The 26,083-nt window shown below is 35.8% G+C and overlaps 1 protein-coding gene across 1 annotated transcript in view; it reads right to left on the bottom strand.

Annotated features, from left to right (window-relative positions):
- Positions 1-26,083, bottom strand: part of LOC115134664 (la-related protein 1-like) — a 124,773-nt gene that overhangs the window by 17,559 nt on the left and 81,131 nt on the right. Inside the window, 5 exon segments of the mRNA XM_065022734.1 lie at positions 21,073-21,200; positions 21,434-21,543; positions 24,756-24,900; positions 25,304-25,461; positions 25,898-26,004. Coding sequence (XP_064878806.1) covers positions 21,073-21,200; positions 21,434-21,543; positions 24,756-24,900; positions 25,304-25,461; positions 25,898-26,004 — 648 coding nt within the window.

Raw genomic sequence — 26,083 nt, 5'->3', positions numbered from 1 at the left:
GTAGTAGACAAAATGTAACTGACAGGTTTCCCTAGAAGTAAAAAAAGTAGTAGACAAAATGTAACTGACAGGTTTCCTAGTAGTAAAAAGTAGAAGACAAAATGTAACTGACAGGTTTCCTAGTAGTAAAAAGTAGTAGACAAAAAGTAACTGACAGGTTTCCCTAGTAGTAAAAAGTAGTAGACAAAATGTAACTGACAGGTTTCCCTAGTAGTAAAAAGTAGTAGACAAAAAGTAACTGACAGGTTTCACTAGTCGTAAAAAAGTAGAAGAGAACATTTAACCTTCTTTGACAGGTTTCCCTAGTAGTAAAAAGTAGAAGACAAAATGTAACTGACAGGTTTCCCTAGTAGTAAAAAGTAGTAGACAAAATGTAACTGACAGGTTTCCCTAGTAGTAAAAAGTAGATGACAAAATGTAACTGACAGTTTTCACTAGTAGTAAAAAGTAGAAGACAAAATGTAACTGACAGTTTTCACTAGTAGTAAAAAGTAGAAGACAAAATGTAACTGCCTGACCGGTTTCACTCGTAGTAAAAAGTAGAAGACAAAATGTAACTGCCTGACCGGTTTCACTCGTAGTAAAAAGTAGAAGACAAAATGTAACTGACAGGTTTCACTAGTAGTAAAAAGTAGAAGACAAAATGTAACTGACAGTTTTCACTAGTAGTAAAAAGTAGAAGACAAAATGTAACTGACAGGTTTCCCTAGTAGTAAAGAGTAGAAGACAAAATGTAACTGACAGGTTTCACTAGTAGTAAAAAGTAGAAGACAAAATGTAACTGACAGGTTTCCCTAGTAGTAAAAAGTAGAAGACAAAATGTAACTGACAGGTTTCCCTAGTAGTAAAAGGAAGAGAACATTTAACCTTCTTTGACAGGTTGCCCTAGTAGTAAAAAGTAGAAGACAAAATGTAACTGACTGGTTTCCCTAGTAGTAAAAAGTAAGAGAAATTTAATTTAACCTTCTTTGACAGGTTTCACTAGTAAAAAGTAGAAGAGAAATTTAACCTTCTTTGACAGGTTTCCCTAGTAGTAAAAAGTAGAAGACAAAATGTAACTGACAGGTTTCCCTAGTAGTAAAAAGTAGTAGACAAAATGTAACTGACAGGTTTCCCTAGTAGTAAAAAGTAGAGGACAAAATGTAACTGACAGGTTTCACTAGTAGTAAAAAGTAGAAGACAAAATGTAACTGACAGGTTTCCCTAGTAGTAAAAAGTAGAAGACAAAATGTAACTGACAGGTTTCCCTAGTAGTAAAAAGTAGAAGACAAAATGTAACTGACAGTTTTCACTAGTAGTAAAAAGTAGAAGACAAAATGTAACTGCCTGACCGGTTTCACTCGTAGTAAAAAGTAGAAGACAAAATGTAACTGCCTGACCGGTTTCCCTAGTAGTAAAAAGTAGTAGACAAAATGTAACTGACAGGTTTCCCTAGAAGTAAAAAGTAGTAGACAAAATGTAACTGACAGGTTTCCCTAGTAGTAAACAGTAGAAGACAAAATGTAACTGACAGGTTTCCCTAGTAGTAAAAAGTAGTAGACAAAAAGTAACTGACAGGTTTCCCTAGTAGTAAAAAGTAGTAGACAAAATGTAACTGACAGGTTTCACTCGTAGTAAAAAGTAGAAGAGAAAATGTAACTGACAGGTTTCCCTAGTAGTAAAAAGTAGAAGACAAAATGTAACTGCCTGACCGGTTTCACTCGTAGTAAAAAGTAGAAGACAAAATGTAACTGACAGGTTTCTTTAGTAGGAAAATGTATAAGACAAAATGTAACTGACAGGTTTCTTTAGTAGTAAAAAGTAGAAGACAAAATGTAACTGACAGGTTTCCCTAGTAGTAAAAAGTAGAAGACAAAAAGTAACTGACAGGTTTCACTAGTCGTAAAAAAGTAGAAGAGAACATTTAACCTTCTTTGACAGGTTTCCCTAGTAGTAAAAAGTAGAAGACAAAATGTAACTGACAGGTTTCCCTAGTAGTAAAAAGTAGTAGACAAAATGTAACTGACAGGTTTCCCTAGTAGTAAAAAGTAGAGGACAAAATGTAACTGACAGTTTTCACTAGTAGTAAAAAGTAGAAGACAAAATGTAACTGACAGTTTTCACTAGTAGTAAAAAGTAGAAGACAAAATGTAACTGCCTGACCGGTTTCACTCGTAGTAAAAAGTAGAAGACAAAATGTAACTGCCTGACCGGTTTCACTCGTAGTAAAAAGTAGAAGACAAAATGTAACTGCCTGACCGGTTTCACTAGTAGTAAAAAGTAGAAGACAAAATGTAACTGACAGTTTTCACTAGTAGTAAAAAGTAGAAGACAAAATGTAACTGACAGGTTTCCCTAGTAGTAAAAAGTAGAAGACAAAATGTAACTTAACTGACAGGTTTCACTAGTAGTAAAAAGTAGAAGAGAAAATGTAACTGACAGGTTTCCCTAGTAGTAAAAAGTAGAAGACAAAATGTAACTGACAGGTTTCCCTAGTAGTAAAAAGTAGTAGACAAAATGTAACTGACAGGTTTCCCTAGTAGTAAAAAGTAGTAGACAAAATGTAACTGACAGGTTTCCCTAGTAGTAAAAAGTAGTAGACAAAATGTAACTGACAGGTTTCACTAGTAGTAAAAAGTAGTAGACAAAATGTAACTGACAGTTTTCACTAGTAGTAAAAAGTAGAAGACAAAATGTAACTGACAGGTTTCACTAGTAGTAAAAAGTAGAAGACAAAATGTAACTGACAGGTTTCCCTAGTAGTAAAAAGTAGAAGACAAAATGTAACTGACAGTTTTCACTAGTAGTAAAAAGTAGAAGACAAAATGTAACTGACAGTTTTCACTAGTAGTAAAAAGTAGAAGACAAAATGTAACTGCCTGACCGGTTTCACTCGTAGTAAAAAGTAGAAGACAAAATGTAACTGCCTGACCGGTTTCACTCGTAGTAAAAAGTAGAAGACAAAATGTAACTGCCTGACCGGTTTCCCTAGTAGTAAAAAGTAGTAGACAAAATGTAACTGACAGGTTTCCCTAGTAGTAAAAAGTAGTAGACAAAATGTAACTGACAGGTTTCCCTAGTAGTAAACAGTAGAAGACAAAATGTAACTGACAGGTTTCACGAGTAGTAAAAAGTAGAGGACAAAATGTAACTGACAGGTTTCCCTAGTAGTAAAAAGTAGTAGACAAAAAGTAACTGACAGGTTTCCCTAGTCGTAAAAAAGTAGAAGAGAACATTTAACCTTCTTTGACAGGTTTCCCTAGTAGTAAAAAGTAGTAGACAAAATGTAACTGACAGGTTTCCCTAGTAGTAAAAAGTAGAAGACAAAATGTAACTGACAGGTTTCACTCGTAGTAAAAAGTAGAAGACAAAATGTAACTGACAGGTTTCCCTAGTAGTAAAAAGTAGAAGACAAAATGTAACTGACAGGTTTCCCTAGTAGTAAAAAGTAGAAGACAAAATGTAACTGACAGGTTTCCCTAGTAGTAAAAAGTAGAAGACAAAATGTAACTGCCTGACCGGTTTCACTCGTAGTAAAAAGTAGAAGACAAAATGTAACTGACAGGTTTCTTTAGTAGGAAAATGTATAAGACAAAATGTAACTGACAGTTTCTTTAGTAGTAAAAAGTAGAAGACAAAATGTAACTGACTGGTTTCCCTAGTAGTAAAAAGTAGAAGACAAAATTTAACCTTCTTTGACAGGTTTCACTAGTAGTAAAAAGTAGAAGACAAACCTTCTTTGATTTCCCTAGTAGTAAAAAGTAGAAGACAAAATGTAACTGACAGGTTTCCCTAGTAGTAAAAAGTAGTAGACAAAATGTAACTGACAGGTTTCCCTAGTAGTAAAAAGTAGTAGACAAAATGTAACTGACAGGTTTCCCTAGTAGTAAAAAGTAGTAGACAAAATGTAACTGACAGGTTTCACTAGTAGTAAAAAGTAGAAGACAAAATGTAACTGACAGGTTTCACTAGTAGTAAAAGTAGTAGACAAAATGTAACTGACAGGTTTCCCTAGTAGTAAAAAGTAGAAGACAAAATTTAACTTCTTTGACAGGTTTCCCTAGTAGTAAAAAGTAGTAGACAAAATGTAACTGACAGGTTTCCCTAGTAGTAAAAAGTAGAAGACAAAATGTAACTGACAGGTTTCCCTAGTAGTAAAAAGTAGAAGACAAAATGTAACTGACAGGTTTCCCTAGTAGTAAAAAGTAGAAGACAAAATGTAACTGCCTGACCGGTTTCACTCGTAGTAAAAAGTAGAAGACAAAATGTAACTGACAGGTTTCTTTAGTAGGAAAATGTATAAGACAAAATGTAACTGACAGGTTTCTTTAGTAGTAAAAAGTAGAAGACAAAATGTAACTGACAGGTTTCCCTAGTAGTAAAAAGTAAGAGAAAAATGTAACCTTCTTTGACAGGTTTCACTAGTAGTAAAAAGTAGAAGAGAACATTTAACCTTCTTTGACAGGTTTCCCTAGTAGTAAAAAGTAGAAGACAAAATGTAACTGACAGGTTTCCCTAGTAGTAAAAAGTAGTAGACAAAATGTAACTGACAGGTTTCCCTAGTAGTAAAAAGTAGAGGACAAAATGTAACTGACAGTTTTCACTAGTAGTAAAAAGTAGAAGACAAAATGTAACTGACAGTTTTCACTAGTAGTAAAAAGTAGAAGACAAAATGTAACTGCCTGACCGGTTTCACTCGTAGTAAAAAGTAGAAGACAAAATGTAACTGCCTGACCGGTTTCACTCGTAGTAAAAAGTAGAAGACAAAATGTAACTGACAGGTTTCACTAGTAGTAAAAAGTAGAAGACAAAATGTAACTGACAGTTTTCACTAGTAGTAAAAAGTAGAAGACAAAATGTAACTGACAGGTTTCCCTAGTAGTAAAAAGTAGAAGAGAACATTTAACCTTCTTTGACAGGTTTCCCTAGTAGTAAAAAGTAGAAGACAAAATGTAACTGACAGGTTTCACTAGTAGTAAAAAGTAGAAGAGAAAATGTAACTGACAGGTTTCCCTAGTAGTAAAAAGTAGAAGACAAAATGTAACTGACAGGTTTCCCTAGTAGTAAAAAGTAGTAGACAAAATGTAACTGACAGGTTTCCCTAGTAGTAAAAAGTAGTAGACAAAATGTAACTGACAGGTTTCCCTAGTAGTAAAAAGTAGTAGACAAAATGTAACTGACAGGTTTCACTAGTAGTAAAAAGTAGTAGACAAAATGTAACTGACAGTTTTCACTAGTAGTAAAAAGTAGAAGACAAAATGTAACTGACAGGTTTCACTAGTAGTAAAAAGTAGAAGACAAAATGTAACTGACAGGTTTCCCTAGTAGTAAAAAGTAGAAGACAAAATGTAACTGACAGTTTTCACTAGTAGTAAAAAGTAGAAGACAAAATGTAACTGACAGTTTTCACTAGTAGTAAAAAGTAGAAGACAAAATGTAACTGCCTGACCGGTTTCACTCGTAGTAAAAAGTAGAAGACAAAATGTAACTGCCTGACCGGTTTCACTCGTAGTAAAAAGTAGAAGACAAAATGTAACTGCCTGACCGGTTTCCCTAGTAGTAAAAAGTAGTAGACAAAATGTAACTGACAGGTTTCCCTAGTAGTAAAAAGTAGAAGACAAAATGTAACTGACAGGTTTCACTAGTAGTAAAAAGTAGAAGACAAAATGTAACTGACAGGTTTCCCTAGTAGTAAAAAGTAGAAGACAAAAAGTAACTGACAGGTTTCCCTAGTAGTAAAAAGTAGAAGACAAAATTTAACTTCTTTGACAGGTTTCCCTAGTAGTAAAAAGTAGTAGACAAAATGTAACTGACAGGTTTCCCTAGTAGTAAAAAGTAGAAGACAAAATGTAACTGACAGGTTTCACTAGTAGTAAAAAGTAGAAGACAAAATGTAACTGACAGGTTTCCCTAGTAGTAAAAAGTAGAAGACAAAATGTAACTGACAGGTTTCCCTAGTAGTAAAAAGTAGAAGACAAAATGTAACTGACAGGTTTCCCTAGTAGTAAAAAGTAGAAGACAAAATGTAACTGACAGGTTTCCCTAGTAGTAAAAAGTAGAAGAGAACATTTAACCTTCTTTGACAGGTTTCCCTAGTAGTAAAAAGTAGAAGACAAAATGTAACTTAACTGACAGGTTTCACTAGTAGTAAAAAGTAGAAGAGAAAATGTAACTGACAGGTTTCCCTAGTAGTAAAAAGTAGAAGACAAAATGTAACTGACAGGTTTCCCTAGTAGTAAAAAGTAGTAGACAAAATGTAACTGACAGGTTTCCCTAGTAGTAAAAAGTAGTAGACAAAATGTAACTGACAGGTTTCCCTAGTAGTAAAAAGTAGTAGACAAAATGTAACTGACAGTTTCACTAGTAGTAAAAAGTAGTAGACAAAATGTAACTGACAGTTTTCACTAGTAGTAAAAAGTAGAAGACAAAATGTAACTGACAGGTTTCACTAGTAGTAAAAAGTAGAAGACAAAATGTAACTGACAGGTTTCCCTAGTAGTAAAAAGTAGAAGACAAAATGTAACTGACAGGTTTCCCTAGTAGTAAAAAGTAGAAGACAAAATGTAACTGACAGGTTTCCCTAGTAGTAAAAAGTAGAAGAGAACATTTAACCTTCTTTGACAGGTTTCCCTAGTAGTAAAAAGTAGAAGACAAAATGTAACTGACAGGTTTCACTAGTAGTAAAAAGTAGAAGAGAAAATGTAACTGACAGGTTTCCCTAGTAGTAAAAAGTAGAAGACAAAATGTAACTGACAGGTTTCCCTAGTAGTAAAAAGTAGTAGACAAAATGTAACTGACAGGTTTCCCTAGTAGTAAAAAGTAGTAGACAAAATGTAACTGACAGGTTTCCCTAGTAGTAAAAAGTAGTAAAAAGTAGAAGACAAAAAAAGTAACTGAACTGACAGTTTTCACTAGTAGTAAAAAGTAGAAGACAAAATGTAACTGCCTGACCGGTTTCACTCGTAGTAAAAAGTAGAAGACAAAATGTAACTGACAGGTTTCACTAGTAGTAAAAAGTAGAAGACAAAATGTAACTGACAGTTTTCACTAGTAGTAAAAAGTAGAAGACAAAATGTAACTGACAGGTTTCCCTAGTAGTAAAAAGTAGAAGAGAACATTTAACCTTCTTTGACAGGTTTCCCTAGTAGTAAAAAGTAGAAGACAAAATGTAACTGACAGGTTTCACTAGTAGTAAAAAGTAGAAGAGAAAATGTAACTGACAGGTTTCCCTAGTAGTAAAAAGTAGAAGACAAAATGTAACTGACAGGTTTCCCTAGTAGTAAAAAGTAGTAGACAAAATGTAACTGACAGGTTTCCCTAGTAGTAAAAAGTAGTAGACAAAATGTAACTGACAGGTTTCCCTAGTAGTAAAAAGTAGTAGACAAAATGTAACTGACAGGTTTCACTAGTAGTAAAAAGTAGTAGACAAAATGTAACTGACAGTTTTCACTAGTAGTAAAAAGTAGAAGACAAAATGTAACTGACAGGTTTCACTAGTAGTAAAAAGTAGAAGACAAAATGTAACTGACAGGTTTCACCTAGTAGTAAAAAGTAGAAGACAAAATGTAACTGACAGTTTTCACTAGTAGTAAAAGTAGAAGACAAAATGTAACTGACAGTTTTCACTAGTAGTAAAAAGTAGAAGACAAAATGTAACTGCCTGACCGGTTTCACTCGTAGTAAAAAGTAGAAGACAAAATGTAACTGCCTGACCGGTTTCACTCGTAGTAAAAAGTAGAAGACAAAATGTAACTGCCTGACCGGTTTCCCTAGTAGTAAAAAGTAGTAGACAAAATGTAACTGACAGGTTTCCCCTAGTAGTAAAAAGTAGTAGACAAAATGTAACTGACAGGTTTCCCTAGTAGTAAAAGTAGAAGACAAAATGTAACTGACAGGTTTCAAGTAAAAAGTAGAAGACAAAATGTAACTGACAGGTTTCTAGTAGTAAAAAGGTTTCAGGTTTCCTAGTAGTAAAAAAGTAGAAGACAAAATTTAACTTCTTTGACAGGTTTCCCTAGTAGTAAAAAGTAGTAGACAAAATGTAACTGACAGGTTTCCCTAGTAGTAAAAAGTAGAAGACAAAATGTAACTGACAGGTTTCACTAGTAGTAAAAAGTAGAAGACAAAATGTAACTGACAGGTTTCCCTAGTAGTAAAAAGTAGAAGACAAAATGTAACTGACAGGTTTCCTAGTAGTAAAAAGTAGAAGACAAAATGTAACTGCCTGACCGGTTTCACTCGTAGTAAAAAGTCCCTAACTGTTTCTTTAGTAAAAAGTAGAAGACAAAATGTAACTGACAGGTTTCTTTAGTAGTAAAAAGTAGAAGACAAAATGTAACTGACAGGTTTCCCTAGTAGTAAAAAGTAGAGAAATTTAAAGGTTTCACTAGTAGTAAAAAGTAGAAGACAAAATTTAACTGACAGGTTTCCCTAGTAGTAAAAAGTAGAAGACAAAATGTAACTGACAGGTTTCCCTAGTAGTAAAAAGTAGTAGACAAAATGTAACTGACAGGTTTCCCTAGTAGTAAAAAGTAGAGGACAAAATGTAACTGACAGGTTTCACTAGTAGTAAAGAGTAGAAGACAAAATGTAACTGACAGGTTTCCCTAGTAGTAAAGAGTAGAAGACAAAATGTAACTGACAGGTTTCACTAGTAGTAAAAAGTAGAAGACAAAATGTAACTGACAGGTTTCCCTAGTAGTAAAAAGTAGAAGACAAAATGTAACTGACAGGTTTCCCTAGTAGTAAAAAGTAGAAGAGAACATTTAACCTTCTTTGACAGGTTGCCCTAGTAGTAAAAAGTAGAAGACAAAATGTAACTGACTGGTTTCCCTAGTAGTAAAAAGTAAAGACAAAATGTAACCTTCTTTGACAGGTTTCACTAGTAGTAAAAAGTAGAAGAGAACATTTAACCTTCTTTGACAGGTTTCCCTAGTAGTAAAAAGTAGAAGACAAAATGTAACTGACAGGTTTCCTAGTAGTAAAAAGTAGTAGACAAAATGTAACTGACAGTTTCCCTAGTAGTAAAAAGTAGAAGACAAAATGTAACTGACAGGTTTCACTTAGTAAAAAGTAGAAGACAAAATGTAACTGACAGGTTTCCCTAGTAAAAAAGTAGAAGACAAAATGTAACTGACAGGTTTCCTAGTAGTAAAAAGTAGAAGACAAAATGTAACTGCCTGACCGGTTTCACAAAGACAAAATGTAACTGCCTGACCGGTTTCCCTAGTAGTAAAAAGTAGTAGACAAAATGTAACTGACAGGTTTCCCTAGTAGTAAAAAGTAGTAGACAAAATGTTTCCCTAAAAAAGTAGAGACAAAATGTAACTGACAGGTTTCCCTAGTAGTAAAAAGTAGAAGACAAATGTAACTGACAGGTTTCACTAGTAGTAAAAAGTAGAAGACAAAATGTAACTGACAGGTTTCCTAGTAGTAAAAAGTAGAAGACAAAATGTAACTGCCTGACCGGTTTCACTAGTAGTAAAAAGTAGAAGACAAAATGTAACTGACAGGTTTCTTTAGTAGTAAAAAGTAGAAGACAAAATGTAACTGACAGGTTTCTTAGTAGTAAAAAGTAGAAGACAAAATGTAACTGACAGGTTTCCTAGTAGTAAAAAGACAAAAAGTAACTGACAGAAGAACATTTAACCTTCTTTGACAGGTTTCCCTAGTAGTAAAAAGTAGAAGACAAAATGTAACTGACAGGTTTCCCTAGTAGTAAAAAGTAGTAGACAAAATGTAACTGACAGGTTTCCCTAGTAGTAAAAAGTAGAGACAAAATGTAACTGACAGTTTTCACTAGTAGTAAAAAGTAGAAGACAAAATGTAACTGACAGTTTTCACTAGTAGTAAAAAGTAGAAGACAAAATGTAACTGCCTGACAGGTTTCACTAGTAGTAAAAAGTAGAAGACAAAATGTAACTGCCTGACCGGTTTCACTAGTAGTAAAAAGTAGAAGACAAAATGTAACTGACAGGTTTCACTAGTAGTAAAAAGTAGAAGACAAAATGTAACTGACAGTTTTCACTAGTAGTAAAAAGTAGAAGACAAAATGTAACTGACAGGTTTCCCTAGTAGTAAAAAGTAGAAGAGAACATTTAACCTTCTTTGACAGGTTTCCCTAGTAGTAAAAAGTAGAAGACAAAATGTAACTGACAGGTTTCACTAGTAGTAAAAAGTAGAAGAGAAAATGTAACTGACAGGTTTCCTAGTAGTAAAAAGTAGAAGACAAAATGTAACTGACAGGTTTCCTAGTAGTAAAAAGTAGAAGACAAAATGTAACTGACAGGTTTCACTAGTAGTAAAAAGTAGTAGACAAAATGTAACTGCCACCGGTTTCACTAGTAGTAAAAAGTAGAAGACAAAATGTAACTGCCTGACCGGTTTCACTAGTAGTAAAAAGTAGAAGACAAAATGTAACTGCCTGACCGTTTCCCTAGTAGTAAAAAGTAGAAGACAAAATGTAACTGACAGGTTTCACTAGTAGTAAAAAGTAGAAGACAAAATGTAACTGACAGGTTTCACTAGTAGTAAAAAAGTAGAAGACAAAATGTAACTGACAGGTTTCCCTAGTAGTAAAAAGTAGAAGACAAAATGTAACTGACAGGTTTCCCTAGTAGTAAAAAGTAGAAGACAAAATGTAACTGACAGGTTTCCCTAGTAGTAAAAAGTAGAAGACAAAATGTAACTGACAGGTTTCACTAGTAGTAAAAAGTAGAAGACAAAATGTAACTGACAGGTTTCCCTAGTAGTAAAAAGTAGAAGACAAAATGTAACTGACAGTTTTCACTAGTAGTAAAAAGTAGAAGACAAAATGTAACTGACAGTTTTCACTAGTAGTAAAAAGTAGAAGACAAAATGTAACTGCCTGACCGGTTTCACTCGTAGTAAAAAGTAGAAGACAAAATGTAACTGCCTGACCGGTTTCACTCGTAGTAAAAAGTAGAAGACAAAATGTAACTGCCTGACCGGTTTCACTCGTAGTAAAAAGTAGAAGACAAAATGTAACTGCCTGACCGGTTTCCCTAGTAGTAAAAAGTAGTAGACAAAATGTAACTGACAGGTTTCCCTAGTAGTAAAAAGTAGTAGACAAAATGTAACTGACAGGTTTCCCTAGTAGTAAAAAGTAGAAGACAAAATGTAACTGACAGGTTTCACGAGGTTGTAACTGACAGGTTTCCCTAGTAGTAAAAAGTAGAGACAAAATGTAACTGACAGGTTTCCCTAGTCGTAAAAAAGTAGAAGAGAACATTTAACCTTCTTTGACAGGTTTCCCTAGTAGTAAAAAGTAGTAGACAAAATGTAACTGACAGGTTTCCCTAGTAGTAAAAAGTAGAAGACAAAATGTAACTGACAGGTTTCACTCGTAGTAAAAAGTAGAAGACAAAATGTAACTGACAGGTTTCCCTAGTAGTAAAAAGTAGAAGACAAAATGTAACTGACAGGTTTCCCTAGTAGTAAAAAGTAGAAGACAAAATGTAACTGCCTGACCGGTTTCACTCGTAGTAAAAAAAGTAGAAGACAAAATGTAACTGACAGGTTTCTTTAGTAGTAAAAAGTATAAGACAAAATGTAACTGACAGGTTTCTTTAGTAGTAAAAAGTAGAAGACAAAATGTAACTGACTGGTTTCCCTAGTAGTAAAAAGTAGAGAGAAAATTTAACCTTCTTTGACAGGTTTCACTAGTAGTAAAAAGTAGAAGACAAATTTAACTTTCTTTGACAGGTTTCCCTAGTAGTAAAAGTAGAAGACAAAATGTAACTGACAGGTTTCCCTAGTAGTAAAAAGTAGTAGACAAAATGTAACTGACAGGTTTCCCTAGTAGTAAAAAGTAGAGGACAAAATGTAACTGACAGGTTTCACTAGTAGTAAAAGTAGAAGACAAAATGTAACTGACAGGTTTCCCTAGTAGTAAAAGTAGAAGACAAAATGTAACTGACAGGTTTCACTAGTAGTAAAAAGTAGAAGACAAAATGTAACTGACAGGTTTCCCTAGTAGTAAAAAGTAGAAGACAAAATGTAACTGACAGGTTTCCCTAGTAGTAAAAAGTAGAAGAGAACCTTCTTTGACAAGTAGTAAAAAGTAGAAGACAAAATGTAACTGACTGGTTTCCCTAGTAGTAAAAAGTAGAGACAAATTAATTTAACAGGTTTCACTAGTAGTAAAAAGTAGAAGAGAAAATTTAACCTGTTTGACAGGTTTCCCTAGTAGTAAAAAGTAGAAGACAAAATGTAACTGACAGGTTTCCCTAGTAGTAAAAAGTAGTAGACAAAATGTAACTGACAGGTTTCCCTAGTAGTAAAAAGTAGAGGACAAAATGTAACTGACAGGTTTCACTAGTAGTAAAAAGTAGAAGACAAAATGTAACTGACAGGTTTCCTAGTAGTAAAAAGTAGAAGACAAAATGTAACTGACAGGTTTCCCTAGTAGTAAAAGTAGAAGACAAAATGTAACTGCCTGACCGGTTTCACTCGTAGTAAAAAGTAGAAGACAAAATGTAACTGCCTGACCGGTTTCCCTAGTAGTAAAAGTAGTAGACAAAATGTAACTGACAGGTTTCCTAGTAGTAAAAAGTAGTAGACAAAATGTAACTGACAGGTTTCCCTAGTAGTAAAAAGTAGAAGACAAAATGTAACTGACAGGTTTCCCTAGTAGTAAAAAGTAGAAGACAAAATGTAACTGACAGGTTTCACTAGTAGTAAAAAGTAGAAGACAAAATGTAACTGACAGGTTTCCCTAGTAGTAAAAAGTAGAAGACAAAATGTAACTGACAGGTTTCAAAGTAAAAAGTAGAAGACAAAATGTAACTGACAGGTTTCTGTAGTAAAAAGTAGAAGACAAAATGTAACTGACAGGTTTCTTTAGTAGTAAAAAGTAGAAGACAAAATGTAACTGACAGGTTTCCCTAGTAGTAAAAAGTAGTAGACAAAAAGTAACTGACAGGTTTCACTAGTAAAAAAGTAGAAGACAAAATTTAACTGACAGGTTTCCTAGTAGTAAAAAGTAGAAGACAAAATGTAACTGACAGGTTTCCCTAGTAGTAAAAAGTAGTAGACAAAATGTAACTGACAGGTTTCCCTAGTAGTAAAAGTAGTAGACAAAATGTAACTGACAGTTTTCACTAGTAGTAAAAAGTAGAAGACAAAATGTAACTGACAGTTTTCACTAGTAGTAAAAAGTAGAAGACAAAATGTAACTGCCTGACCGGTTTCACTAGTAGTAAAAAGTAGAAGACAAAATGTAACTGCCTGAGGTTTCACTAGTAGTAAAAAGTAGAAGACAAAATGTAACTGACAGGTTTCACTAGTAGTAAAAAGTAGAAGACAAAATGTAACTGACAGTTTTCACTAGTAGTAAAAAGTAGAAGACAAAATGTAACTGACAGGTTTCCCTAGTAGTAAAAAGTAGAAGAGAACATTTAACCTTCTTTGACAGGTTTCCCTAGTAGTAAAAAGTAGAAGACAAAATGTAACTGACAGGTTTCACTAGTAGTAAAAAGTAGAAGAGAAAATGTAACTGACAGGTTTCCCTAGTAGTAAAAAGTAGAAGACAAAATGTAACTGACAGGTTTCACTAGTAGTAAAAAGTAGAAGACAAAATGTAACTGACAGTTTTCACTAGTAGTAAAAAGTAGAAGACAAAATGTAACTGACAGTTTTCACTAGTAGTAAAAAGTAGAAGACAAAATGTAACTGCCTGACCGGTTTCACTCGTAGTAAAAAGTAGAAGACAAAATGTAACTGCCTGAGGTTTCCCTAGTAGTAAAAAGTAGAAGACAAAATGTAACTGACAGGTTTCCTAGTAGTAAAAAGTAGAAGACAAAATGTAACTGACAGGTTTCACTAGTAGTAAAAAGTAGAAGACAAAATGTAACTGACAGGTTTCCCTAGTAGTAAAAAGTAGAAGACAAAATGTAACTGACAGGTTTCCCTAGTAGTAAAAAGTAGAAGACAAAATGTAACTGACAGGTTTCCCTAGTAGTAAAAAGTAGAAGACAAAATGTAACTGACAGGTTTCCCTAGTAGTAAAAAGTAGAAGACAAAATGTAACTGACAGGTTTCCCTAGTAGTAAAAAGTAGAAGACAAAATGTAACTGACAGTTTTCACTAGTAGTAAAAAGTAGAAGACAAAATGTAACTGACAGTTTTCACTAGTAGTAAAAAGTAGAAGACAAAATGTAACTGCCTGACCGGTTTCACTCGTAGTAAAAAGTAGAAGACAAAATGTAACTGCCTGACCGGTTTCACTCGTAGTAAAAAGTAGAAGACAAAATGTAACTGACAGGTTTCACTAGTAGTAAAAAGTAGAAGACAAAATGTAACTGACAGTTTTCACTAGTAGTAAAAAGTAGAAGACAAAATGTAACTGACAGGTTTCCCTAGTAGTAAAAAGTAGAAGAGAACATTTAACCTTCTTTGACAGGTTTCCCTAGTAGTAAAAAGTAGAAGACAAAATGTAACTGACAGGTTTCACTAGTAGTAAAAAGTAGAAGAGAAAATGTAACTGACAGGTTTCCCTAGTAGTAAAAAGTAGAAGACAAAATGTAACTGACAGGTTTCCTAGTAGTAAAAAGTAGTAGACAAAATGTAACTGACAGGTTTCCTAGTAGTAAAAAGTAGTAGACAAAATGTAACAGGTTTCCCTAGTAGTAAAAAGTAGTAGACAAAATGTAACTGACAGGTTTCCTAGTAGTAAAAAGTAGTAGACAAAATGTAACTGACAGGTTTCACTAGTAGTAAAAAGTAGAAGACAAAATGTAACTGACAGGTTTCACTAGTAGTAAAAAGTAGAAGACAAAATGTAACTGACAGGTTTCACTAGTAGTAAAAAGTAGAAGACAAAATGTAACTGACAGTTTTCACTAGTAGTAAAAAGTAGAAGACAAAATGTAACTGACAGGTTTCACTAGTAGTAAAAAGTAGAAGACAAAATGTAACTGACAGGTTTCACTAGTAAAAAGTAAAGACAAAATGTAGAAGACAAAAAAAGTGTAACTGACAGGTTTCCTAGTAGTAAAAAGTAGTAGACAAAATGTAACTGACAGGTTTCCCTAGTAGTAAAAAGTAGTAGACAAAATGTAACTGACAGGTTTCCCTAGTAGTAAACAGTAGAAGACAAAATGTAACTGACAGGTTTCACGAGTAGTAAAAAGTAGAGGACAAAATGTAACTGACAGGTTTCCCTAGTAGTAAAAAGTAGTAGACAAAAGTAACTGACAGGTTTCCCTAACATTTAACCTTCTTTGACAGGTTTCCCTAGTAGTAAAAAGTAGTAGACAAAATGTAACTGACAGGTTTCCCTAGTAGTAAAAAGTAGAAGACAAAATGTAACTGACAGGTTTCACTCGTAGTAAAAAGTAGAAGACAAAATGTAACTGACAGGTTTCCCTAGTAGTAAAAAGTAGAAGACAAAATGTAACTGACAGGTTTCCCTAGTAGTAAAAAGTAGAAGACAAAATGTAACTGACAGGTTTCCCTAGTAGTAAAAAGTAGAAGACAAAATGTAACTGACAGGTTTCACTAGTAGTAAAAAGTAGAAGACAAAATGTAACTGACAGGTTTCCTAGTAGTAAAAAGTAGAAGACAAAATGTAACTGTAGTAAAAAGTAGAAGACAAAATGTACTGACAGGTTTCACTAGTAGTAAAAAGTAGAAGACAAAATGTAACTGACAGGTTTCACTTAGTAAAAAGTAGGAAAAATGTAGAAGACAAAATGTAACTGACAGGTTTCTTTAGTAGTAAAAAGTAGAAGACAAAATGTAACTGACAGGTTTCACTAGTAGTAAAAAGTAGAAGACAAAATGTAACTGACAGGTTTCACTAGTAGTAAAAAGTAGAAGACAAAATGTAACTGACAGGTTTCCCTAGTAGTAAAAAGTAGAAGACAAAATGTAACTGACAGGTTTCCCTAGTAGTAAAAAGTAGAAGACAAAATGTAACTGACAGGTTTCCCTAGTAGTAAAAAGTAGTAGACAAAATGTAACTGACAGGTTTCCCTAGTAGTAAAAAGTAGAGGACAAAATGTAACTGACAGTTTTCACTAGTAGTAAAAAGTAGAAGACAAAATGTAACTGACAGTTTTCACTAGTAGTAAAAAGTAGAAGACAAAATGTAACTGCCTGACCGGTTTCACTCGTAGTAAAAAGTAGAAGACAAAATGTAACTGCCTGACCGGTTTCACTCGTAGTAAAAAGTAGAAGACAAAATGTAACTGACAGGTTTCACTAGTAGTAAAAAGTAGAAGACAAAATGTAACTGACAGTTTTCACTAGTAGTAAAAAGTAGAAGACAAAATGTAACTGACAGGTTTCCCTAGTAGTAAAAAGTAGAAGAGAACATTTAACCTTCTTTGACAGGTTTCCCTAGTAGTAAAAAGTAGAAGACAAAATGTAACTGACAGGTTTCACTAGTAGTAAAAAGTAGAAGAGAAAATGTAACTGACAGGTTTCCCTAGTAGTAAAAAGTAGAAGACAAAATGTAACTGACAGGTTTCCCTAGTAGTAAAAAGTAGTAGACAAAATGTAACTGACAGGTTTCCCTAGTAGTAAAAAGTAGTAGACAAAATGTAACTGACAGGTTTCCCTAGTAGTAAAAAGTAGTAGAAAAATGTAACTGACAGGTTTCAGACAAAAAGTAGTAGACAAAATGTAACTGACAGTTTTCACTAGTAGTAAAAAGTAGAAGACAAAATGTAACTGACAGGTTTCACTAGTAGTAAAAAGTAGAAGACAAAATGTAACTGACAGGTTTCCCTAGTAGTAAAAAGTAGAAGACAAAATGTAACTGACAGGTTTCACTAGTAGTAAAAAGTAGAAGACAAAATGTAACTGACAGTTTTCACTAGTAGTAAAAAGTAGAAGACAAAATGTAACTGCCTGACCGAAGACAAAATGTAACTGCCTTTCACTCGTAGTAAAAAGTAGAAGACAAAATGTAACTTTCCCTAGTAGTAAAAAGTGACAGGTTTCCCTAGTAGTAAAAAGTAGTAGACAAAATGTAACTGACAGGTTTCCCTAGTAGTAAAAAGTAGTAGACAAAATGTAACTGACAGGTTTCCCTAGTAGTAAAAAGTAGAAGACAAAATGTAACTGACAGGTTTCCCTAGTAGTAAAAAGTAGAAGACAAAAAGTAACTGACAGGTTTCCCTAGTCGTAAAAAAGTAGAAGAGAACATTTAACCTTCTTTGACAGGTTTCCCTAGTAGTAAAAAGTAGAAGACAAAATGTAACTGACAGGTTTCCCTAGTAGTAAAAAGTAGAAGACAAAATGTAACTGACAGGTTTCACTAGTAGTAAAAAGTAGAAGACAAAATGTAACTGACAGGTTTCCCTAGTAGTAAAAAGTAGAAGACAAAATGTAACTGACAGGTTTCCCTAGTAGTAAAAAGTAGAAGACAAAATGTAACTGACAGGTTTCCCTAGTAGTAAAAAGTAGAAGACAAAATGTAACTGCCTGACCGGTTTCACTCGTAGTAAAAAGTAGAAGACAAAATGTAACTGACAGGTTTCTTTAGTAGGAAAATGTATAAGACAAAATGTAACTGACAGGTTTCTTTAGTAGTAAAAAGTAGAAGACAAAATGTAACTGACAGTTTTCACTAGTAGTAAAAAGTAGAAGACAAAATGTAACTGACAGGTTTCCCTAGTAGTAAAAAGTAGAAGAGAACATTTAACCTTCTTTGACAGGTTTCCCTAGTAGTAAAAAGTAGAAGACAAAATGTAACTGACAGGTTTCCCTAGTAGTAAAAAGTAGTAGACAAAATGTAACTGACAGGTTTCCCTAGTAGTAAAAAGTAGAGGACAAAATGTAACTGACAGGTTTCCCTAGTAGTAAAAAGTAGTAGACAAAATGTTTTTCACTAGTAGTAAAAAGTAGAAGACAAAATGTAACTGACAGTTTTCACTAGTAGTAAAAAGTAGAAGACAAAATGTAACTGACAGGTTTCACTGTAGTAAAAAGTAGAAGACAAAATGTAACGACAGTTTCACTCGTAGTAAAAAGTAGAAGACAAATGTAACTGCCTGACAGGTTTCACTAGTAGTAAAAAGTAGAAGACAAATGTAACTGACAGGTTTCCCTAGTAGTAAAAAGTAGAAGACAAAATGTAACTGACAGTTTCACTAGTAGTAAAAAGTAGAAGACAAAATGTAACTGACAGGTTTCCCTAGTAGTAAAAAGTAGAAGAGAACATTTAACCTTCTTTGACAGGTTTCCCTAGTAGTAAAAAGTAGAAGACAAAATGTAACTGACAGGTTTCCTAGTAGTAAAAAGTAGAAGACAAAATGTAACTGACAGGTTTCACTCGTAGTAAAAAGTAGAAGACAAAATGTAACTGACAGGTTTCCCTAGTAGTAAAAAGTAGAAGACAAAATGTAACTGACAGGTTTCCCTAGTAGTAAAAAGTAAAAAAAATGTAACTGAAGACAAAATGTAACTGACAGGTTTCCTAGTAGTAAAAAAAAAGTAGTAGACAAAATGTAACTGACAGGTTTCACTAGTAGTAAAAAGTAGAAGACAAAATGTAACTGACAGGTTTCACTAGTAGTAAAAAGTAGAAGACAAAATGTAACTGACAGGTTTCACTAGTAGTAAAAAGTAGAAGACAAAATGTAACTGCTGACAGGTTTTCACTAGTAGTAAAAAGTAGAAGACAAAATGTAACTGCCTGACCGGTTTCACTAGTAGTAAAAAGTAGAAGACAAAATGTAACTGCCTGACCGGTTTCACTCGTTAAAAAGTAGAAGACAAAATGTAACTGACAGGTTTCACTAGTAGTAAAAAAGTAGAAGACAAAATGTAACTGACAGGTTTCACTAGTAGTAAAAAGTAGAAGACAAAATGTAACTGACAGGTTTCCCTAGTAGTAAAAAGTAGAAGACAAAATGTAACTGACAGGTTTCCCTAGTAGTAAAAAGTAGAAGACAAAATGTAACTGACAGGTTTCACTAGTAGTAAAAAGTAAAAAAATGTAACTGACAGGTTTCAAGAAAAAGACAAAATGTAACTGCCTGACCGGTTTCACTCGTAGTAAAAAGTAGAAGACAAAATGTAACTGCCTGACCGGTTTCACTAGTAGTAAAAAGTAGAAGACAAAATGTAACTGACAGGTTTCACTAGTAGTAAAAAGTAGAAGACAAAATGTAACTGACAGTTTTCACTAGTAGTAAAAAGTAGAAGACAAAATGTAACTGACAGGTTTCCCTAGTAGTAAAAAGTAGAAGAGAACATTTAACCTTCTTTGACAGGTTTCCCTAGTAGTAAAAAGTAGAAGACAAAATGTAACTGACAGGTTTCAGTAGTAAAAAGTAGAAGAGAAAATGTAACTGACAGGTTTCCCTAGTAGTAAAAAGTAGAAGACAAAATGTAACTGACAGGTTTCCCTAGTAGTAAAAAGTAGAAGACAAAATGTAACTGACAGGTTTCCCTAGTAGTAAAAAGTAGTAGACAAAATGTAACTGACAGGTTTCCCTAGTAGTAAAAAGTAGTAGACAAAATGTAACTGACAGGTTTCACTAGTAGTAAAAAGTAGTAGACAAAATGTAACTGACAGTTTTCACTAGTAGTAAAAAGTAGAAGACAAAATGTAACTGACAGGTTTCACTAGTAGTAAAAAGTAGAAGACAAAATGTAACTGACAGGTTTCCCTAGTAGTAAAAAGTAGAAGACAAAATGTAACTGACAGTTTTCACTAGTAGTAAAAAGTAGAAGACAAAATGTAACTGACAGTTTTCACTAGTAGTAAAAAGTAGAAGACAAAATGTAACTGCCTGAAAGTAAAAAGTAGAAGACAAAATGTAACTGCCTGACCGACAGTTTCACTAGTAGTAAAAAGTAGAAGACAAAATGTAACTGACAGGTTTCCCTAGTAGTAAAAAGTAGTAGACAAAATGTAACTGACAGGTTTCCCTAGTAGTAAAAAGTAGTAGACAAAATGTAACTGACAGGTTTCCCTAGTAGTAAACAGTAAAGACAAAATGTAGAAGAGAACATTTAACCTTAGAAGACAAAATGTAACTGACAGGTTTCCCTAGTAGTAAAAAGTAGTAGACAAAAAGTAACTGACAGGTTTCCCTAGTCGTAAAAAAGTAGAAGAGAACATTTAACCTTCTTTGACAGGTTTCCCTAGTAGTAAAAAGTAGTAGACAAAATGTAACTGACAGGTTTCCCTAGTAGTAAAAAGTAGAAGACAAAATGTAACTGACAGGTTTCACTAGTAGTAAAAAGTAGAAGACAAAATGTAACTGACAGGTTTCCCTAGTAGTAAAAAGTAGAAGACAAAATGTAACTGACAGGTTTCCCTAGTAGTAAAAAGTAGAAGACAAAATGTAACTGACAGGTTTCCCTAGTAGTAAAAAGTAGAAGACAAAATGTAACTGCCTGACCGGTTTCACTCGTAGTAAAAAGTAGAAGACAAAATGTAACTGACAGGTTTCTTTAGTAGGAAAATGTATAAGACAAAATGTAACTGACAGGTTTCTTTAGTAGTAAAAAGTAGAAGACAAAATGTAACTGACTGGTTTCCCTAGTAGTAAAAAGTAAGAGAAATTTAATTTAACCTTCTTTGACAGGTTTCACTAGTCGTAAAAAAGTAGAAGAGAACATTTAACCTTCTTTGACAGGTTTCCCTAGTAGTAAAAAGTAGAAGACAAAATGTAACTGACAGGTTTCCCTAGTAGTAAAAAGTAGTAGACAAAATGTAACTGACAGGTTTCCCTAGTAGTAAAAAGTAGAGGACAAAATGTAACTGACAGGTTTCCCTAGTAGTAAAAAGTAGTAGACAAAATGTAACTGACAGGTTTCACTAGTAGTAAAAAGTAGAAGACAAAATGTAACTGACAGGTTTCCCTAGTAGTAAAAAGTAGAAGACAAAATGTAACTGACAGGTTTCACTAGTAGTAAAAAGTAAGAGAAATTTAATTTAACCTTCTTTGACAGGTTTCACTAGTCGTAAAAAAGTAGAAGAGAACATTTAACCTTGTTTGACAGGTTTCCCTAGTAGTAAAAAGTAGAAGACAAAATGTAACTGACAGGTTTTACTTGTAGTAAAAAGGAGAAGAGAACATTTCACTTTCTTTGACAGGTTTCCCTACTTACATCGATTCTGAAATCCTCGAGACGCTTAAACTTGCTCAAGCACTCCTGCAACTTGGGGTCGATCCCCATGTTCTTGTTTTTGGAGTATTTAAGAAATGCCCAAAACTTCTCAAGTCCATACAGCTGGCCTGTGGGAGATGGGGACACAGATACAGGCAGGTGTTAGGGAGAAGTCTAAGCCGAGGTCCCAAATGGCACCCTATTCCCTATATAAGGCTCTGGTCAAAAGTAGTGCACTATATGGGGAATATGGTTCCATTTGGTACACAGAATGTACTCATTGTGGAGGAACAGTAGTAACCAAATCGAGAGTTATCACGCTGTGTGAATGTGTTGAGGTTCCCTAGGTGATGCATCTCACCAGCTTCGTAATCTTTCATGGTCTCCTCCTGGAAGTCATTGAAAATGTTTGGCCTGAATTTCCTTTCCAGTCCGTAGCTGTAGTACCTGAACAGGCACTCCAAACCGTACCTGCAATACAGACAACAGGTATTAATCAGCTGTGTGTGGTGATCGACTAAACAAACACCAATTTACTAACACTAGTAGTGGTACTGGAATTTTCTATTCACCCACCCTGACTTGTCTAGCTTTTATTTTGGTGATTGTTAGTTCTTAAAGATGATAAACTATGCAAAAAAAGAAACATCCATTTTCAGGACCATGTCTTTCAAAGACATTTTGTAAAAATCCAAATAACTTCAGATCTTCATTGTAAATGGTTTGAATGCCATTTCCCATGCTTGTTCAATGAACCATAAACAATTAATGAATATGCACCTGTGGAACGGTCGTTAAGACACTAACAGCTTACAGACGGTAGGCAATTAAGGTCACAGTTATGAAAACATAGGACACTAAAGAGGCCTTTCTACTGACTGAGAAACACCAAAAGAAAGATGCCCAGGGTCTCGGCTCATCTGCGTGAACAGCTGTTTTTAGGCATGCTGAAAGGAGGCATGAGGACTGCAGATGTGGCCAGGTCAATAAATTACAATGTTGGTACTGTGAGAAGCCTAAGACAGCACTACAGGGAGACAGGACGGACAGCTGATTGTCTTCGCAGTGGCAAACCACGTGTAACAACACCTGCACAGGATCGGTACATCCGAACATCACACCTGCGGGACAGGTACAGGATGGCAACAACTGCCCGAGTTACACCAGGAACACACAATCCCTCCATCAGTGCTCAGACTGTCCGCAATAGGCTGAGAGAGGCTGGACTGAGGGCTTGTAAGCCTGTTTTAAGGCAGGTCCTCACCAGACATCACCGGCAACAATGTTGCCTATGGGCACAAACCCACAGTCGCTGGACCAGACAGGACTGGAAAAAAGTGCTCTTCACTGATTAGTCACAGTTTTGTCTCACCAGAGGTGATGGTCAGATTCGCATTAATCGTCAAAGGAATGAGGACTGTACTCTGGAGCGGGATCGATTTGGAGGTGGAGGGTCCATCATGGTCTGGGGCGTTATGACACAGTATCATCGGACTGAGTTTGTTGTCATTGCAGGCAATCTCAACGCTCTGCGTTACAGGGAAGACATCCTCCTCCCTCATGTGGTACCCTTCCTGCAGCATGACAATGCCACCAGCCATACTGCTCGTTCTGTGTGTGACTTAATGCAAGACAGGAATGTCAGTGTTCTGCCATGGCCAGCGAAGAGCCCAGATCTCAATCCAATTGAGCACGTCTAAGACCTGTAGAATCGGAGGGTGAGGGCTAGGGCCATTCCCCCAGAAATGTCCGGGAACTTGCAGGTGCCTTGGTGGAAGAGTGGGGTAACATCTCACAGCAAGACCTGGTAAATCTGGTGCAGTCCATGAGGAGAAGATGCACTGCATTACCCAATGCAGCTTGTGGCCACACCAGATACTGACTGGTACTTTTGATTTTGACCTCCCCTTTGTTCAAGGACACATTATTCAATTTCTGTTTGTCACATGTCTGTGGAACTTGTTCAGTTCATGTCTCAGTTGTTTTATCTTATGTTCATACAAATATTTAATGAAAATAAACGCAGTTGACAGTGAGAAGACGTTTCTTGTTTTGCTGAGTTTATGAAAAAAATACACTGAACAAAAATATAAATGCACCGATTTGACTGAGTTACAATTAAATAAGGAAATCAGTCAATTGAAATACATTCATTAGGCCCTAACCTATGAATTTCACATGACTAGGAATACAGATATGCATCTGTTGGTCACAGATAACTTAAAAAATGGGGGCATGGATAAAAAATGTAAAAAGTCAGAATCTGGTGTGACCACCATTTGCCTAATGCAGCTTAACACATCTCCTTCGCATAGAGTTGATGAGGCTGTTGATTGTGGCCTGTGGAATGTTGTCCCACTCCTCTTCAATGGCTGTGCAAAGTTGCTGGATATTGTCGGGAACCTGAACACGCTGTCGTACATGTCAATCCAGAGCATTCCAAACATGCTCAATGGGTGATCTTGTCAAGGTATCTCTGTGCATTAAAATTGCCATCAATAAAATGTCATTGTTTTCATCTGCCCATACCATAACCCCACCACCACCACCGTTGACATCAGGAAGCTGCTCACCCACACGACGCCATACACACTGCCTGCCGGTAGAGTTGAAACCGGGATTCATCTGGGAAGAGTACACTTCTCCAGCGAGCCAGTGGCCATCGAAGGTGAGCATTTTTCTACTGAAGTCGGTTATGACGGCAAACTGCAGTCTGATCAAGACCCCGGTGAGGATGACGAGCACACAGATAAGCTTCTGATAGTTTGTGCAGAAATTCTTTGGTTGTGCAAGCCCACAGTTTCCTCAGCTGTCTGGGTGGTTGGTCTCAGACGATCCTGCAGGTGAAGAAGCCAGGTGTGGAGGTCCTGGGCTGGCGTGGTTACACATGGTCTGCAGTCGTGAGGCCGGTTGGACGTACTGACAAATTCTCAAAAACATTGGAGGTGGCTTATAGTAGAGAAATGAACATTAAAGTCTCCGGCAACAGCTATGATGAACATTCCTGCAGTCAGCATGCCAATAGCACACTCCCTCAAAACTTGAGACATCTATGGCAATGTGTTGTGTGACAAAACTGCACATTTTAGAGTGACCTTTTGTTTTATTGATCATGCTGTTAAAATAATCTTTTCAATATGCCACACCTTTCAGGTGGATGGATTATCTTGGCAAAGGAGAAACACTCACTAAACAGGAACATTTGAGAGAAATAATATTTTTGTGCATATGGAAAATGTCTGGGATCTGTTTATTTCAGCTCATGAAACATGGGACCAACACTTTATACATGTTGCCTTTATATTGTAGTTCAGTAGGTCCATTAACTTTTCTACATACTTTATATCTGGTTTTACACAAAGTTTTTCTTTTCTTTCTGAAAAATAATTGTGTACACTGTTTAGACTTAGACGGCCCCAAAAAAACGCTTAGGCGGACCACCCAAGAATTTAATTGGCAGAAAATGCCCTGTGCTTGATTGAGTCAGGTGTGTTAGAGCAGGGCTGGAACAAGTGTCTGCCCCTGTTGCCTCCCCTTCCCAAACACAATTTTAGGCCCAAATAATTTTACAGGTCAAGAGCCTTCACACATTGCACTCTCCTTGCCCAACATGCAATTTTAGGCTCTTTACAATCAGATTGTAGATTGGTAAGTATTAAGCAAAGAATGAAATGAAGCATTACCTGTATCCCTCCTTGCCATCCTCCACCACCAGCTGCTTGAACTCCTCATACATCTTCCTGTTGAAGTGATCCCTCAGGAAGAACGACCAGAAACGGAACAGCGTGTTCATCTCCTGGGATTGGCCGATGCCCAACCGCTTGCGTTCTGTGATTAGTGGGGTGGAGGGGTTAAAGGTCAGTCAGACACTGTATCTGTGTCCCAAATGCCACCCTATTCCCTATAATTTCAAAAGTAGTGCACTATGTAGGCCATTTGACCATTTGGGATGCAGCCTGTGTGACAAAGCAAGCAACAGCTATTGTTTCTATGTGCAGTGTTCCTAACTATTTACACACAAGTATAATGTGTTACTTTCTAGTCTCTGAACGGGAGATCGTGTCTGCGTGTGAACGGGCGATCGTGTCTGCGTGTGAACGGGCGATCGCGTCTGCGTGTGAACGGGCGATCGTGTCTGCGTGTGAACGGGCGATCGTGTCTGCGTGTGAACGGGCGATCGTGTCTGCGTGTGATCTTTGTTTGGGGAAAGAATATGGGTAGCTGTGCGTACCGTTTAGGCAGCGTCGACGGTACTTGTGATAAACGTGTTGCGTGAAGCCGTTCTCCTTGAGCAGCTCGTGGGAGGGGTGCTGGAAATTGGGGAGCGACTGGGGGGTACAGCCAATTCCCCCCAATACAGGTGTACCCTCTGAGGGGCTGGCGTTGGAGCTGGAGAGAGAGGGAAGAGGAGTGATTAAAAGTACATACAAACACCACCGACAAATTAAACCTGTATGAAATGGGTATAAGTAAACAATTCCCAAACTCTGTCTTGGGGACCCCAAGGTGTGCACATTTTGTTTTTTGCCCCAGTACTACACAGCAGATTCAGATAACCAACTCATCATTGGGATCTGATTGTTTGAGTCAGCTGTGTAGTGCTGGGGGCAAGAAGAAAACATGCACCCCTTGGGGTCTCCAGGACAGAGTTTGGGAAACGCTGGTATAAGTACATGTACCAATGTGTAAGTGATAAACAATTCTGTACGACCTCAACCATTCTTATAGCATTGAAATGTTCTAAAGAAGACATAACAAAAAGACTTCTGTAGCAATATGAACAAGTGCAAACGTTAGCAACAGGAGATGAGGGGACTTGACTCACCTGACGGAGGCGGTGCGAGATCGGTGCTCCCGCGAGTCCATCACCCAGCCAACGTGGCACTCCATGGGGGGGTTGGAGCTGTGCCTGGTCTTCCTTTTCCTGGGGGTCTAAAGACAGGGGGGTTAGAGAGAGGACAGTTAACCAAACAGTACCCACAGCAGTCAAGATGCCCAGACCCAAATCCAC

Source organism: Oncorhynchus nerka, linkage group LG9a, assembly GCF_034236695.1.
Source record: "Oncorhynchus nerka isolate Pitt River linkage group LG9a, Oner_Uvic_2.0, whole genome shotgun sequence".
In the NCBI taxonomy this organism is placed as follows: Eukaryota; Metazoa; Chordata; class Actinopteri; order Salmoniformes; family Salmonidae; genus Oncorhynchus; species Oncorhynchus nerka.
Note: the sequence above shows the minus strand (reverse complement) of the source record. Positions and strands in the feature narration are given on the sequence as shown.